Below are 18,820 nucleotides of genomic sequence, written 5' to 3'. Positions count from 1 at the left end.
CTATTTTATCATTTACATGCATCTTTTTATTCTAGCATACACAGAAAAGACATGTAACTACTGTATTCATTACTAATTTAGGTTTCCTTGGTAACTTTTCAAACAAAATACTTTTAGCTTTTATTTTCATTGATGTAGCTACATTAATTGATAAGACTTTACTACATAACAGAAACCAAAACTAATCTGACTTAATTTTCATTTTAGAAAAAAGATAAGTCAAGGGGAGCTAGGTACAGGTATGGCTCATGCCTATAATCTTAACTACTCAGGAGGCTGAGATCTAAGGATTGCAGTTCAAAGCCACCATGGTAAGAAAGTTTCTGAAACCCTTACCTCCAGCTGAGCACCAAAAAAGACCCCCCCCCAAAAAAAATGGTGCTATGGCTCCAGTGGTAGAGCGCTAGCATTGAGTGAGTGTTCAGAAGTAGCACACAGTCCCTTAGTTCAAGCATCCACCCCCACACACACACACATTTGGACTCTTAATTTCAAGTAAACCTACAAAAAGGTATTTTGAAGACAAATTACCAAAAGAAATCACCTATGTTATGGAATTTATTGTATGGGATAAATTACTAAAAGAATGCAGAATAAAATGTGGTAAAAGTAAGACTGATACATTCAGTTAATGCTATAAACATTTTTATTTAATCAGTGATATACTATAATCTGCAAGTTTAGTACATTTTTATTAAATAAAGAATATACTAGAAATATTGTTACTGTTTTGGCTTATACATATCATGTCTCATTTACTAAAATACTAACAAGATATAAGTATTAGAATTTAGATGGTGAAAAATTAGATAACAGTCATGTATAAAGGCATTTATTACTTTTTACTAGATCTCTTATACAAACCATATACACTTAGTGAAAGTAGAAACATTGCTAAAAGTTACAATTGGGATTTTTTTGTTTCAGTTTTGATAGGCTATAGAAAATATTAAAATTTTTATAAGATTAAATTATGATTAATGATAGCAAATAAATATTTTATATTATTTGGTTATATGGGTTATAACTTCCTTATTAAATAGTAAACATAGTTTCCAAGAAATAAATGAAATTTCTGTTCATAGGTTTTATTTATACAGTGTATTTAATCAATTTTGAGGTCTACACAGTGAGACCAAAGGAAGATATTCTTAGGAGAGGAATATAAAAGTGTGTTTGGCCTAGTGGTAGAGTGCTTGCCTAGCATGTACGAAGACCTGGGTTCGATTTCTCGGTACCACATACATAGAAAAAAAGCTGGAACTGGTGCTGAGGCTCAAGTGGTAGAGCTCTAGCCTTGAGAAAGTCAAGGACAGTGCTTAGGCCCTGAGCTCAAGCCCAGGACTGGCAAAAAAAAAAAAAAAAAAAAGGGTGATACCTGTGTTCATCAGATAATATAAATTAATATTTATAGGAATGAATTTCAAGGTTCTGTGGCTCACACCTGTAATCCTAACTACTCAGGAGGCTGAGATCTGAGGATCTCGATTCAAAGCCAGCCCAGGCACTACAGTCTGTGAGACTCTTATCTCGAATTAATCACTAGAAAACCAGAAGTGGCACTGTGGCTCAAGGGGTAGCTTGGTCACTTTGAGCTGAAGCACTCAGGGACAATGCTCAGGCCCAAAGTTCAAGTTTCACCACCAATAAAAATAAAAACTAAAAAATAAATGAACTTCAGGAAATGATGACAAGAGGTTTTTTCTTTGTCGCTATTTTTGTTTTCTGTTTGTCTTGTTTGTTCATTTATCTGTCTTTGGAAGGGTAACAAGGATCACTGGTATGGTGACACAGAGTGAACAAATGCAGCAATGGTGCTTACTAAACACTATGTTGAAAATGAACTATACAACTTGTAGGTGGAGACATCAGGGGAAGAGGCAACATTGTTCAAAAAGAATGTACTCATTACCTGACTTGCCTAACTGTAACCCATCTGAACATCACCTTTATGATAACAATTTATATTTTTTTTAATTTGGAGTTCCAGAAAAAGTATACAATCTGAATTTAAAGAGTGGGTGTCCCTTACATGGACTGGAGCTTTTCTTAGGTGGTGGCTCCCCTTAAGGTAGAGTAAGTACTGAGCTCCTTATGAGTTGATATGGGCAAGGAACCCATTAACTGCTGGATACTTTCATTTTATCCCATAACACTCTTTATAAAGAATGAAACATTGTTACCATGGACAAGGAACAAAATGTAGAATTCATTCCCACTGCCCCATTTTATATTGGTTCTAAACATTGGGCCCAATATCTCTTTCTAGCTGCCCTTTATGAAATTTACCACCCAAAGAAAAAGACTCTGTTAATCAACACAAGAGGCTTTCTCAGAATAATTCACATTTGAGTTATTTTGGCATCAGAGCATTTTTACTCCCTAGGACATTAAAGCCATATACTTTGATTTTGTAAGGAGGAAGGGTACAATTTTTATAAGAGAAACCAGACAATCAGAATATATACACAGAACTGTGTGATTTTAGCATATGAATGACAGTGTAGAGTCTGAAAACAGAGTCTCTATATCTGTATACCTCTTAGAAGGCCTTCTCCCACCTCTAGTGTAGGTGTGCCATAGCTAGAAATCCTCTTACGGCATTTCCTAGTATGGAAACGCAAGTATCTTCTAATCTTTCCTCTTGGCTCACACCATCTTGCTCCTCAGTGATTATCAGTATGGTCTGTGAATGAGGATGCAGCCTCAGAATGACCTGTGGAAATTTCTCAAATTCAGTCTTATACTTCTAGATGCTTTTACTGTACATGGCTGAGTTTTATAGTCTGTTGGTATTGTGAGATATGTGCCATGTGTCTCTGGCTTACATCTACTACCTTAACTGAAGTTCTGGACAGTTGTCAAGAGTTTTATGTACTAATTGGAGCTCTCCATCTTAAAAAAAAAAGTAAGTTTGATATTTTCTACATCCTATTAACAAGAAGTAAACTTTATAACTTGATATGGTGGCTCAAGCCTCAAGCCTAGTGACTTCAGAGGCTGAGATCAGGAGGATCATAATCTCAGGGCAATCTGAGCATAAAGTTCAAAACACCTCCCTGTCAACCAACAGCTAGGTATGATGTTACATAATTGTTATCCCAGCCCTCAGAAGGCTAAGATCTGGAGAATAGTTAAGCCTGGGCGCATCTCAACAGAAAAAGCCATGCTAGCTAGTATGGGCCTACTAACCCCTACATATGTTTGGAAGAGAGAATAGGTTTGTTGTCCGTGCTGGCCCAAGAAAAATGCAAGATCAGAATAAAAAATTCAGGAAGGGTAGCTCTGGTAGTAGAACCCCTGCCTAGCAAGCATATACCTTTGAGTTCAAACCACAGTGCTGACCAAATAAATAAAGTTGCAAACTTTCCACAGGTTTTTTGCTTTTAGGATTAAAGCTCTTCATAATTCACCCATTTGGCCTTTCTGGACTTGTTGCTCAACTATATCGTCCTAGGAGTGACACATTTTTGTATACACAATTCTCTTATGCTTATTACTTTAGAAAGGTGATCCCTGGCCAATAGCATCAGCATCTTCTGGAAAGATTCACTGGAGCAGAAAGTTGGGTCAGTAGCTCAGCATTCTGAGTTTTAGGAGGTTTTTATGTGATCGTGTTATATATAATAACAGAGAACCACTATCTTGCCTTTATCGACCCATTTTGCTTCCTTCCTTGCTCATCTGCTTGCTGACTTCCTAGTTGTCTTTTGAGATCTGCCTTCCATGCAAATTTCCCTCTCTTCTTTATGCCGTGATGTTTTCACCAGCAGCATCTGTCTGTCCTTAAAGGTGGAGGCCACAGCATAAATTACTTTCACATCTGCATACAGCACTCACCTCAATGACAAATACCTGAGAATAGAAAAAAAATGAATGCATAAACAAAGTTGGAAAGCAATTTGAGAACAGTAGTGAACAATAACAAGATCAGCTACTATGGAGCCATCACCAAGGATAAGGAAGGAAAGAAGCTATTGGATTTCACAGTAAGACAGGTGTTGGTGACCTTTGAAGTGTTTCAGCATAGTGATGGGTTTCAAGCTCAGATTGCTGTGAGTTCGGGACTTCTAACATGATGAGGACTTGCAGGTTTCATATTGACTGTTTGTCTGAACATGTGGTAGAAACAGAATTTTTCTGGAAAAAGTTTTAAATGGATTGAAACTATTATCTAACCTATTGAGCCAGTGTTTTTAGTTGATAATTGTAATGTGATTTTTTTATTAAGTTAATTCTCTTGGCATAATGTTTTTTTATAAATATTGTAATGTATGTAACTCTGTAGGCTATTTTAGTCAGACATTATAAATTTCATCCATAAGTAACTGTAACCAACCACACCATTAGTTAAATTATTGATAGCAATTTCGAAATTGCAGGGGGTGTAGTTGGAAGTTCCCCTAACAGGTATTACTTTTTGTTTTTGAGAGAAAGAAAATCAGAAAGAATGAAAGAGAATTAAGAGAAAGGAATGGGAGATTACTTCAGATCAAATAGTCTTGATCTCAGTACTTGGTAGGTTATTTTTTTTCAGATACGCTTCTAATACAGTTCATATAATTTGTGTACTTAAGTATTTTTGCTAGCTACAAATTTAGAAAAGAAAATTATGAATTCAATCTCAATGCTCAGACTTGGGTTACTTGCCCTAGTTGTGATCAAAGGGCTAGGATTTACTAACTACATTTTTCTCATTCACCATGGCCTACCTGATATCCCTAAGCCTACAGGATTCAGACCTGAGTCCTCTATAGATTTATGAAGGGCATGACATTTGGCAGAAGTCACTTTGTAGAATAGGCCACTTACATCATTATTTCTCTTTGAAGATGCACAACTTGGTGACTCAGTATGATCTGGCATACATAAAGCAAACATTGATACATTGATGAGACTCCGTGTGGTATGCTCATGCTGCAAGCTGTGGCTAACATCTGAAAGCTAGGCTGGGTGCTTTACTATTTAAGCCATGCCCCACCATTTTTTGCTTTAGCATTTTATGATAGTGTCTGACCCTTTTGCCCATGTCTCACCCTTTTGCCCAGTCTTGGACAAGTTTTTTTTTTTTGGCATGGGGCTTGAACTCTATCTGGGCAATGTTCCTGAGCTATTCAGCTCAAGGTTACTGCTCTACCACTTGAGCCACAATACCACTTCCAGGAGATAAGGGTCTCATGGACTTTAGTGCTTAGGTTGTCTTTGAACCATGATCCTCAGATCTCAGCCTCCTGAGTAACTAGGATTACCGACAGGCATGAGACACCAGCGCCTGACAATGATCTTTTTACCTAAGCCTTCCATGTACTTGGAATCATAGGTGTGTACCACTGCACCTGGCTTGTTGATTGAGATGGAACCTCAAGATACCCACAATCTGTCCCAGCTGCCCTCACATTGTAACCCCATTCATCTAAAGTAGCTGCCACAATACTAACTTTACCAATTTTTAAGAGAAATATTTTTTGCCTTAACTGTTAGACCTATGTTCTTTTTCCCTGTAGCCTGTAGAGTTTTGTTCTCTTTATCTGCTAACACCATTAGCCTTCTTACAAGATTTAATTGGGTGATAGGGGTTATAGGTTTTCCTTTTAACACTTGAACACAATTGAATGCACTTGATTCAGATATGCAGTGTTAGTCCCATGCATAAAAGTCAGGGTGTGGTATCATTTCAGTCTCTGGAATCTGTTCAGTACTTTCTGTGGGCAGAGAAGTACTGTTAAGAAGAAGCTTGTAAAGGAGTTCTGGAAGGCTGATAAGAGGAAACAGGGAGGAAGAGATTTCTGAAAGTCTATCGCTAAATCCTGTAGGCAGATCAATCACTCATTGGAAGGCTGCATAGTTAAGCTGTGTTGAAGAACAAGGATGATAATACCCTTTTTCTGTAGCCTAAATGCCCTGTGGAGTGAGAGAATTCTTCAGTCTCTAGGCTTGTGAATCCCTTATCTTTCCCAAACGTTAAATTAATTTTTAAAGCTATTTATTCAAAGTTGACTTAACCACCAGAATAGGAAAGATCAGACAAATAAGCTGCAAGAAATGAAGTATGAGGAAATCCGAACTCTTTGACAAAGTATTCCTGGGAGTAAATGTGTTGAACGAAGCCAGCGGGTAAATGATAAGGGCCTTTACACTGTGGATGTAAGAAAGCAATTTATCAAGAGTACATGAACTCTCTGGTGACCACAAGTCAGGAGCAAATGAGAGTAGAGGGGAGCCCTTAAAAATACATTATAAATACTTAAAAAAAAAAACCTGTATCCATGCATTTGAGTGAGTCCCTCCATTATTATGCAGAAGTTCTAGTATGTTAAAATAGGAATTGCTCAGATTACATATGTAGCCTGTACTGCTATGAGGTAAAGTGTTATGGAAAGCACTTGAGAGAGGCTATAAAGTAGCTTCAAATTTGCAGGAACCTTGAGTGTTTCCATGTGTGGTTTCAACAAGGATATTGTCCAATATCCATTTGTTTGGCCCATGAGGTTAGATGATCATCTTTCAGGCTTATATGTTTATCATCTCAATCTCAACAATGGCATATGGATATAATTCTAATAGTTACTGAAAATACCTTTGGTGTTATCTTAACTAGTTGTACATATTACTTGTTCATCACCTCATTAATCTCACAGTATCTCTTGAACCCAGTAGCTATGATTTTGTAACTTTGGAGACACTGAAGCCAAATTGTATTATCAACAATTAGATTCCATTGTATAAGATCCCATCCTATAAGATGGAGATGGAATTTAAGACATTAGCATTAGGCTTTTAGTTCCAGAAAAAGATGTTATTTCTCATAAATTGAGGAGAAATAGCTTAATTGTTGAGATACTAGTTTCATTGAATGTTTTTATTCCATCTTATTTTCTCCTCTGAGATGGTACAATTTAGTCAAAACACTGAGATATTCCAGGATTTCTATTTTAATCATTTGTTTCTATTTTTGTCAGACAGCATTGCTGAACCTGTTAAAGTGACCTAACATTTACCTGAATTTCCTTTTTCTCTTCCATGAGTAATGATAAAACTTTCACATAGGGGGCTGGGAGTTTGGCCTAGAGGTAGAGTGCTTGCCTAGCATGCACGAAGACCCAGGTTCTATTCCTCGGTACTACATGAATAGAAAAAAGCCAGTAGTGGTGCTGAGGTTTCTCTAGCATTGAGAAAACCCAAAGACAGTGCTCAGGCCCAGGGCTGGCAAAAAAAAAAAAAAAAAGCAACAACAACAAAAAACTCAATCACACAGGTGAAAAGAGAGAAAATCAGAATAAACTGTCTTTTAAGTACACACACACACACACACACACGCACACACGCACGCATGCACGCACGCTTACTCTCCACAGAGGTGTCAGCTTTCCATGTTCCTTCTGAGTTGAGTTAGGCTCTATATAACCCAAACTGGCTTGGAACTTACCTTCCTCCTGGGAGTGTGTGCTGGTTTGCTATGTTCAAGTTAAACGGGTTACACTGATGTTCTAAGCTTTTCCTTTTTAAAACATGTGTTATAATCTTATTTTGAGGTAGGAGTCTCGCCATTTATCCCCAATTGACTTGTGATACTTTTGCCTCTGCCTCCCACGTGTTAGGATTACAGGCCTGTTCCACCATGCCCAAGTTAAAGGTTGAGACTTAATCAAATCAGTGGTATTGGTTCAGCTTCAATAAAGCAGCTGAAGAAAACAGGAGTATTGGTTGAACAAGACTACAAATATTTTGTGTTGAGAGAAATAAAGAACACTGTGGTAATTCGAGCCTTAGTTCCATTAGTGAACGAATTAGGGTTTTAGAGCTAGCCACAGTCATTTAAAAACATCCTCAGTGACTTGTTTTCTGGTATTCTGTAAGTTGAATTTGTCTTATATTTGCTGTTGTCTGTTGTCTCCAATTTGTAAACACTGAATTAAAGAAAATGAAAGAGCAAAACAGGAAGGAGAAGGGATCTTGCTTTTAACGTATGTGGCTAGGGACCATCTTTTAGGAATTGGGCCCTGAGAACATCCAGTAAAGTTTCTAATTTCTATTTCTGTGCTCTTTGTCCCTTTATTCCTACCCATCCCTGGGACATTGGTGGCACAACCACAGCCTTGGATAAACTCAGCACTCAGCACCTGTACCACCCCACCCAAGTGGAGATTGTGCAGTCCAATGTGGTGTTCGATATCAGCAGCTTGATGCTCTACGGGACGCAGGCAGTGCCTGTGCGGCTAAAGATCCTGCTGGACCGGCTCTTCAGTGTCCTGAAGCAAGAAGAAGTGCTGCACATACTGCATGGCCTCGGCTGGACTCTGCGGGACTATGTCCGGGGATACATCCTTCAGGTAGGAGAGGACTTGGAGGCCCATCTCTGGGCCAGCACACAAGGGTTGCCTGAAATTCCTGAGCACACCTGGTCTCTTTCCTGCTAGTCACACCCATAGTCTGGTCAGGAAATTGGGAAGGAGACCTTTCCCAGCAGGTAGCCATCAGGCTTTAGTAGTGTATATTAGAAGGGAAAAGGTAGTTTTGCTGACTACTGTTAATTGTTTGCATATTGTGAATACAGCTCTTTCTTTCTACAATGTGATAATGTTTACTGTTGCCTTATTAGTTAGTAGACAGGGCTCTTTAAGGTAGGTGATGTGTAAAAGAAATCTGAAGTTACATTCCATCTGATCCATAAGTGGACCAGGCTTTTGTTCACCTTCTGCTAGGAAACCTGTGGTTTTTTTTCTTGGTTATTGGTATGCCCACCCTATTTATTGTTTATCCAAACCAAGGAAAGATTTGGGACATATATTCACTCTGCTGTTATAACCACAGTATAACTCTTGAAGTTATTACATTGTGAACATACAGACATGATTATAGACTTGCTTCACAGTATCTGTTCTATCCTAGAGTCAGTCTGTCTCTCTCTGTCTCTCTGTCTCTCTCTCTGTCTCTCTCTCTGTCTCTCTCTGTCTCTCTCTCTGTCTCTCTCTCTCTCTGTCTGTCTCTCTCTCTCTCTGTCTGTCTCTCTCTCTCTCTCTCTGTCTGTCTCTCTCTCTCTCTCTCTCTCTCTCTCTCTCTCTCTCTCTCTCTCTCTCTCTCTCTATCTCTCTCTCTCTCTCTCTCTCTCTGTGTGTGTGTGTGTTTATCACTGACCCTTGTGATATGGTAAGGCTGCCCTACTCCCCAACCTGTTTTTCTTCAACTTTGTTTTTTATGCAGTATGATGACTCATTTTGCATTGCATACTTTGCTGTTTTCTTTTCTGCTTATATCCAGACTTGAACTCAGGGCCTTTCACTCATTTTTTTTGTTTTGTTTTAGGCTCATAGCTGGTGTTCTACCACTTGAGCTATGCCTCTAGTTCAGTATTTTTCTGGCTAATTGTAGATAAAAGTCTCACAGACTTTTCTGTCAGGCTGGCTTCAAACCACAGTCCTTGGATTTCAGTCTCCTGAGTAGCTAGGACTATAGGCATGAGCCATTTGCTTTTGAATTTGTTATGGCCTTCCAACAATCCTTGAGTGGAAAATATTGGGGACATTTTTTAAGACCCTAGGATCTAAAAGCATTACACGGGATGATAAACTAACACCTTCTATTGAAGGAGAAGTCACTAGGGAAAGCAAAATCTGAAGTATTTTTGTTTAAGTTTTCAAGGGATAAACAGGAGAATTGACTTCTAAGAATCAATTTTGGCTGTGCCAGCCCTGTGTAGTTCTGGAGATAATTCCTAGTGTTTATCACTCAAGCCACTCTGTATTATATGAAGTCCTTGACTGCCAGCTTGGTATGTGATGAGTGGCAAGTCTCGAAGTCTCCCCTTCCTTTAAACCTGGCATCAGATCACAGACATTTTTGTCATTCTTCTGTGCTGAACCTCCAGGTGCTCTCCAGGATGAGAGCAGTGGTGGAATGGTGAGTAGAAGTAGAAAAAGAAAGATTTCTACCTTGATGTTTTAATATCATAGGCATCTGCTGTAATGATATTTTAGAAAATGTTTGCAATTTAAGAAATAGCTTGTGTTACTAATTTTGTATAACCTATTACTTGTACAATTGCATATAAATATCACAAAAAATATTCCCCGAGGAAACTAAATAGCCTTTTGGCTCCTGGAATAAAACCATATCCTAGTTTAGTGAGATCCTCACCTTGGAAGGCACAAAAAATGTGGCCCTTCCAAGATGAAAAGGTGATAACAAGCATTAGAATTCATAGGACTTGTTTACAAGGTTATCTCATTTGTCTGAGAGGGAAAGTTAGTAGGGTATGTAGGCAGATAAGAAGTGGGTGGTCAAGGGACAGGAAAGGGACAATCAGGAATAAAGGCCCTGAAAAAAATCATGAAATAGTTTTCATAATCTCTGGCACTGAGATCACGTAGTGGCACATCCTTCTGCAGTCGGTTCCACAACGTGATTATTCATGTCTGTTTTGATTGTATTTTTTTTCCAGCAAAAAGGAAGAAACTTCTTATAGATAATAGACCGGAACTTTTAGATGGGTTAATCTGTTATTCTAAGCGGGTGTGTACCATCTTTACAGTGATGCTTGTTTCTGTCATCAGTGCTGTATTTAAGTTTCATGTATTTGTTTTTACTAAGTAAGAGGAACATATGCATTATCTTTTGTCTAAGATAATAGGGGCATATATCTTTCTGTTCCAGTAAATAAATATGTGCACGGCTATGCTGATTTATCTTACTAGTTGCTAGCAGCTTACTATAGCATTTTGATAATAGTTAATATACAACCTGCTTTTTCTCTATGTCATGGTACCCATTTTCTACTGTTGTGCCTTGGCTAGAGCTTTGGGTTTTTTTCCTTAAAATAATTAGATATTAATTTCAAAATATCTCTAAGACAAATAGAGAAAATATAATAATTTAAAATGTACTATATATTAATTAGAATAATTTCAAACAAACCTGCAAATGAAGTTTCTTATTGAAAATACAGTACTTCAAAGAAAGAACATTCATGCTATTATGACATTAAATTATAGTTACTTTCCATTTAGTTAAATATAATTTTTAACATATTTCAGTTTTAATGTTTCTCTACTTAGAATCTAGAATTGGTATTTTCAGAAATGATATGAAAGAAATTGTAGGTTTAGTTTGTCATGTTTCATTGATAGATGTTTCATTGATAGATGCATTATAGATTTATTTTAAATGGTGCTTTTTTGTCACTTGGTGTTTATAATATACTTGCTTCTTGTGAAAAGAGTTCTTAGATTAGTGGAAAAAAATGATTTCAATATACAAAACCATTTTCAGTTGTTTAGCGAAAAGAAAAACACTTATTTTGTAAAAGAACAAAAGCTAGGCTATAAACATAAACCTGTATTTATGCTTCTTCTAAAGCTGTGTTACTGGATTATTGGCCAATATTTTAAAATTATATGTGCTAATGATAAGGTATGAACAAATGACTTTGGATATAATTATATGCAGCATTTTTGAACAGGTAGACTATAAAATGTGCATCTGAAGGATGGAGAAGCATATAATGCAGTATTAGTGTACAAGTCATTTTATCTGGCTAAAACTCAATTGTCTTGTAGCCCTCAAGGCATCAATTTTAACATTATTGCACTCAACAACAGTATATTGAATATTATGTCAGTTAAAGGAGAATAATTATCAAGGCAAGTTAGGGTAGCTGTTACTCTTACCACATATTGACTTGGTTAGCAGTTGGCTATAGATTGTATTACTGGGCAAATGAAGATATACGGTAAGTTGAACTGGTCAAGCCAGGGTATTAATTTAATTCTCTCTGGGCTCAAACTGCATCGCTCATCTATGATGCCTTCAAAAATACATTCGAATATGGAATGGTAGCAAGTGTGTGATGTCATTTTGAATTTTTAGATGATATGGGAAGGGAAGCAAGTCATTCAAAATTATTATTTGAAAACTATTGTTTATGTGTAAAGAAAAGAGAAAAAACAACATGTCAGGAAGATCACAAATGCATTTCAAAGATAGTCATATCTGTTAAGACTAAGATTTTTGATTTAAAAAATCTTTTACTTATTTGATTATATATGTTATATATGTGTATGTAATGCATAGCAGAACTTGAACTACAGTAATTAAGATCATAGGTAATATCTTCAAGGTAAAAATCCAGTATTCTCCCATGTACTTATTATAACACTCATTTAGAAAGCATAAAACAAGTAAGGATGCAAAGTATTTCCCCAGAAAACAGTAATATGGAAACAAGCAACTAAATGCTAGAATTTAAATATGAGAAGCTATGCTGTTTGCTACTATATAGCCTTTCTTCAGATGTATTTCTGTTGATACGTTGATAGACAATAAGAAGACTATGCTGCTCTTCAGTCCTTTGCCCATTTTCTCTGTCTTTGACCTAGAAATAAGAATTTAGGCAATCTTCATTGTTGAGTGTACTCATTTAAAAATGAAATTTCCACACATTCTGTTTTCAGAATGTGGCACATACAGTTTACTTTCCTGGGCTCATACACCAATCTTTATGTTGAAATCTTCCATTTGCATGTGGGACCTGCCAGGATTCAAAGAGGTACTTCAAACCTTCTGAATAATCAGTGGAGGTGCCAGCAGCCTTGAGGGAGAGGCAGTAGTGGTACACAACTGTCCTTTAATAGAGTGGTCACCGTGGTAGAAGAGCCTTTCTCAAAGATAAATGGTGGCACCAGCCTGTGAGAAATCCAGCTTTTCAGATGTGGGAAGCATTGTTCAGTGGTTCCTTCTCTTAGCATTTTCTGTTGTACATTGGTAAAGACTCTGAAAAGCTTGGGGAGAAGTTGCCTTTGAGAATAAGTAGCTTTTCCTTAATTCATAATCATTTTCTGTTAAACTCTTGTGAAGTAATCATTATCTAAACAACACTCACCTCTTCCTCAGCATTTTGTATTTATCAAGTTTCTTACTCCTGGACTATTCTCCTCTTTTGCTGTCTGCATGGGTAATTTCTTGACCTTCTCAGATCAGTTTGAAATCCTACTTTGTTACAGAGAACCAACTGAACTATTGAGGTGTCTTCTGGTATGTTCTGTCTCAGACTCTTTCCTTCAAATTTCTACCACAGTTTAAAATCAATTTATTGTTAAAATGTTATTGCTGGTTGCCTCATGAGGTATGTCTACAAATGCAAGGTATTCAGCAAATGAATGAGTGAAGAAAAGGCCTTCCCTTGGGATAACTTGATGCTTCAGCCATGGAACAACTTCTGTTGGTCCAAGACTTCGTAGGGGCTGCTATAGCTTCAGGTGGGCTGTTGAGGGCAGCAAGAAACAAAGGCTCCCATGTCTCCTACCCAGTGGTCTGTGCAGAATAAATGTTTTGTGGTATTTGTGTGGTAGAAAATGTCAATATTAAGCAAACACTTGTGTTTAAATAGCCCTTTGTGGAGTAAGTTCACGTAAGTTTTCTCTTTGAATCCTCTTATGACATTCTCTTACAGTCACTGACAATAAATTAACATTTGGGGTAACTGAGGCTCAAAGAAGTTAAATGATCTCATATGATCACAGAAACTGGTAATTGACAAAGTTAAAATGTAAGGTAATCTTCATGAACTACTGGTGTGTAACAGGGCACATTAAATATTAGATGAAGGAAATTTTGAAATGTGATTTGAATTTAGGTCTCTGACTCTGAAGAACAAAGTTCAGATGTCTCCTCCCTCCCTCCCTCCCTCCCTCCCTAGAAAACTATCTTTTCAGAATACATTTTTTAACTCTTACAGTTCAGATGACATAGTTTTAGAAAGACAGAAGGCTAGAGTATCTTGAATGAATGCTCAACAGCTCTTTTATTTAGTGAAAAGTTACATATGTATGACCTTAAGTAAAATTAAGAATCTGTTCTTTGGCTATCTCCAGATATTCTAGTTTGCTTCAGATTGTTTTGCTGAGATTCTCTCTAAATTTTGTGACTAAAACATGTTCATCTAATCTGTTACTTATGAACCATTATAAAAATCTGTTTTGTTGTCTTGTTTTTCTCTACGGATGTTTTTCAAATGAGTGTGAAAAATAAAGCCTTTTATCAAATTAATAAGATTTCAATGATACCTCATGCAAGAGTATAAGAAATTAAGTAGATTTTGACATACTATGTATAAAAGCATATTACAGTGGATAGTAAAAGAAAACTAGGTATTAATGTAGAAGGTTAGGTTAGGTTTTGGTGTGTAACCTAACATGCTTAATGTCCTCATACTGCCATTGGCTATTTATGTGTCTATGAACGATCCTCTCATTAGTTTCTTTAGGTAACCTCTTACACCACTCTTGCGTCAAGGACTTACAAACATGTTGTAATGTAGATACAAAGAATGTGGTGAAATCTTTTTTAATAAATTGGGATTTTTCACTGTGTTCTTGTATAAAAGTTAATTCAGACTAATTATAGAAAGAAAATGTTAGAAACAAAACATGGTTTTCTGCAACTGTCAAATGCTTATAGAAAAATAGTAAATATAGTTTAGGCGTTGTTAGTTCAATATGATTAAGAAAATATAAGCATTTTAGTATTAAGTCCTGAAATACCAGTGATATAGCACAATGATTGTTTCTTCAGTCAGCTAGAGAAGACAAGATTCCTAACTGAAGGAAAGCTTTCCTATCAGGTCTGACTTAGAGCACTGCCATTTTATGGCTCTGAAGTCACTAAAGTCTGAGATTCCTTATCAAAGTGGCAGCTCTAAGAAAAGATGAAGTTTCTGGGGATGGTCATGCTTCACATATGAGAACTTGTTTCTAAATGGGGCCATAGAAGCATGTAGGCTAGGCAGCCACTCCCAACTTCACCTTTGTGGAAAATAAGCTCAGTCACACTCAGGTGTAGTGGGAGAGCAATAATTATACCTTATTTTTATATAGTCACTAGGAACGCTTAATGCAGCCGAGTCATGTGGGAAGCTCATGGGTTTGAATTCTGGCTCCAGTTCTTCCCTTGGGCCTATATCTTCCTTTAACTCTATTCCCTCACCTGTAAAGCAGTGTAATAGTATCTTGTAGCTTTGTTGTGAGGATAAAATAACATGATGCATGTAAAGCATTTAGAAATACGACTTGCTAAGTGTCTAGCTAGTATGAACAATAAGATTATAAAAAAAGATGATTTAACCTATTATAACTTATAGCCAACCTCTTATTTTAAAACTTTATTTACAAAGTATCCTTAAAGTTCACTGGGCCTCTTAGAACAGAATTTCTTTCCAATCAGTCAGGCAAAAGGAAGACAAAATACTACTCAATGTATATGCACTGACAAACACAAATATTCACAAATATGTATATGTGTATACATGACATACTTGAATTCAAGTGAGAGCAGAGTTCAGCATTAAAGCCATTGAGCTCTAGAGTTGGATAAACTTGAGCATAAATCTTGATTTAACCATTTGATAACCCTATATTAGGAGAGATACTATACTTGAACATCAATTTCTTCATGTGTGAAAGTTATACAAAATTATTTTGGGAAGTATTTATGCAGTGAATATTCCATAGCACTCTTCATTAATAATTATTGCATTTTAAAGTAATGGCTTACTCTATATGTGACATCATTTTTATTGCCTTTCTGTTTCTGAATTTCATGAACTCTTACAATAACATTCTAATCCCTTAGTGTGAATTGAATTCTATTGAATGGTCTCTTAAAATGATTAGATAATGTCATGACATAGGCTTTTATCCCACTGCATAAAATAAAACTTACTAGGATAGAAGTGTTTCCCAGTAGTAGGACACTCACCTACCTTGCACAAAGCCCTGGATTCAGTCTCCAGCAAAACAAAATAAATAGGTATTCTTTCAGAGGGCATTATATCCTTAAATATTTGTAAAAAAAAATCCTAAAATAGAAGGAAGGGCTTAGATATAGATTCATTTAGTAAATTAATTGCTATATACCAAACATCCACAAGAGACTCAGAAAGCCCACATTCTATTGAGGGAGGCAGTCATGAACATAAGGATAGGAAGTTGTCTGATGAAAACTACAAGAATGAGCAGATGACTCAGAACATGGACAGAAAGTAGGACTATTTGACCCCAGGTGGAAATTGGATGATCACAATGGTGACATAGAAAGATATTTTTGTGTATGTTAGCAGTTCATGATTTCTCACTTGTGTGAATGTTCAAGATCCCCCTGTTTTGGGCAGGGATATACAGAAGATGGATGGTTTAGGGCAGTGTGCTGCATTTATAGTGTGTGCTTTCCAGAGTTCTTGAACGACTCTACAAACATTATCCTGGCAGTCCTCCTGATGTCCTTATTAAAGGGATAGTTCCAGGGACCATTATCCATAGTTTTAAAGTTATCATGGCTGAGGGCCTTAGGCACACTCAAAGCTGGAAGTAGAATACAGGGGTTTTGAATTCTTTGCCAAAGCTCTATTTGAACAGCAACAAAAAAAAAACACCTTAGATCTAAGGACGTAGCTTGGTGTTTTACGCTTGAAGTTAAAATGAAAATGTTCCTCCCTTTACCCTTGCAAAGAGAAACAGAAACAGATAGTTTGCCAGATTCCTATATGGAATGCAATGCAGTGACTACTAAAGAAGCTTTGTCGTGCATGACACATAAGGAGGGACTTTTACATGTACCAGAAGCAGCAGAAATGAGTCTAGTTGCTACTTGATAAGAACCAGTTCAGATTTACCTGAAATGAATAGTTTATGTGATGGCATTGAATAAACTGGATAAGCTCCAGAGCAACACTTTTACATGTTCTTTGTTGAATCTAAGTGGACAAATTGTGAACTTTGGGTTTAAAACTAGCCAGGCACCTGTGGCCCATGCCTGTAATCGTAGCTACTCAGGAGGCTGAGATCTGAGGCTCACACTTTAAAGCCAGCCCAGGCGCAAAAATCCATGAGACTTTTATTTCCCGTTAACCACCAGAAAACTAGAAGTGATGCTGTGGCTCAAGTGGTAGAACAATAGCCTTGAGCTAAATGGCTCAGGATCAGTGCCCAAACCCAGAGTTCAAACCCCACAACTAAAACAAAAACAACAGCAACAAAAAACTAACTATCATCAGCTCTCTAGCCATGCAAGAAGGACAAAATTTCAGTGAGACTCTTTTTCCTGGTTGTACCTCTCTAATATAGCACAGAGTCATTTGAAGTGTCCAAGTTGAGTCCTATATCCTGTTTCTTTGGGATAATCTGCATGTCAAATACTGGTATGTATAATCACAATGGGCTATGAAAAAGTGGAAAATGAGATAAGGTTCTATGTGAGTTTCTGGACTGTTTGCTCAGTCCATACAGACGGGACAGACATAAAGGTACAGTGTTGGAATCATCTGCGATAGTCACGTAATATAATGCTGACAGCAATTGGAAAATAGGATGTGGGCCAAAACATTTCCTAGTAGAATGAGACTGACCACTGCCAAATTGAATTAGTCCATGAAGACCTGTTGAAAGAGGAGAATCACAAGGAAGAAGAAGGACATTGTTACTCAGTATAAAGGATGGAAGAAGCATTTCTCCATATGGGATGAACAATAGGTTGGAATGAAATGTGAACAAGTTTGTGGCAGAAGTTGAATTTCATTTGGTTGAGTAGCTATGAGTGTGATTAGAGATCATGCATAGGCCAGGTTTGGGCCTGTTGATTAGAAGTTCATTTTGATTCCTTTTTCATATTACCACTCCTTTCTCAGGAAAGTGCCTAGTGAGTCCAGTGGTTCGCAGACCTGGCATTTGATACCAGTAATCCACATAATTAATTCTTTTAAAAGATATATTAATTGGCTAGTGAGATCATGAATAATTTCCCTACTATTGGTATTTAGGGAGTATTGTCATTAGTTGGTGACAACTGAGATCTGTTTTGCGATCGTGTGCCCTCCCACCTTCTTTCTCTCACCTCTTTCTTCTTTAGCTTTGATCAGTCAGAGGAGACTTAACATGAGGGAGCCGGACTGCTGAATTTCTGTAGAGGAGTGTCTTATCTGGTTCTAGCATATCATAATGCATACAGTTTAAAAATTTGAGAATGAGGTACCAGTTAGAAGGCATTTTCTTTTTTTGCTAGTTGCGGGGCTTGAACTCAGAGTCTGAGCACTGTCCTTGGGCTTTTCTCAAGGTTAGCACTCTGCTACTTGAGCCACTTCACCACTTCCAGCTTTTTCTATGTATGTGGTACCGAGGATTCAAACCTGGGTCTTCGTGCATGCTAGGCAAGCACTCTACCACTAGGCTAAACTCCCAGCCTGGAAAGCATTTTCTTTACAGAACTAACCTGTATGCTGTGAATAACTTACTCCAAAGCCCCCAAAAACATTTTTCAGAGATTTTGAGAACCAAAAGGTTTTTTTTGTAAGGAAGTACATTTGCCTGATTTCCTTATTCTTTTGTAATTTTCTGTCTTTACAAAGCCATAATAATAGTGTCAGAGGCAGCTTTCTAGTTAGCATGAGTAATGTGGTTTCTGTATTTTCTATTTTTATTTTAATATGCTTTTCCTGCTGTGGAATTTTTTTTCATTTTAAAAATAGTTTGAGCAAATGTGGTAATCCAAAGTCTGGTGTGTACTGTGTCCTCTCTGGAATATGGTTTTGACAGTTATTTCCAAACCTTTGAAGGATAAATAGGAGAGCGGGGACACACACCATTGACAATACTGGCTCATAATACTGTTAAACCAGGCTTCAGATGAATTGATATTTAAACAATAGATTTTTGTCCCTAGCGTACCATAAATACTATGCTTGTTTATTTTATAATGTGTTGATAAGACAAAATTTGGAATTTAGAGAAGTACCTTAAATGGCTCATTTACTTGCTTCTTTTTAAGTATGCAGGCATGT

The 18,820-nt window shown here is 37.0% G+C and overlaps 1 protein-coding gene across 7 annotated transcripts in view; it reads left to right on the top strand.

Annotated features, from left to right (window-relative positions):
* The window catches only part of Bnc2 (basonuclin zinc finger protein 2), a 414,469-nt gene that overhangs the window by 296,352 nt on the left and 99,297 nt on the right, over positions 1–18,820 (top strand). For all 7 annotated transcript variants that reach the window (XM_090330026.1, XM_090330027.1, XM_090330029.1 and 4 more), the window contains one exon: positions 8,095–8,330. In XM_090330026.1, the coding sequence (XP_090186152.1) occupies positions 8,095–8,330 (236 nt within the window). The remainder of the gene's footprint in view (positions 1–8,094; positions 8,331–18,820) is intronic.

This window comes from Megascapheus bottae, chromosome 3 (genome assembly GCF_031878675.1).
Source record: "Megascapheus bottae isolate mThoBot1 chromosome 3, mThoBot2.hap1, whole genome shotgun sequence".
Classification (NCBI taxonomy): Eukaryota; Metazoa; Chordata; class Mammalia; order Rodentia; family Geomyidae; genus Megascapheus; species Megascapheus bottae.
This window is presented reverse-complemented; position numbering and strand designations above follow the sequence as displayed.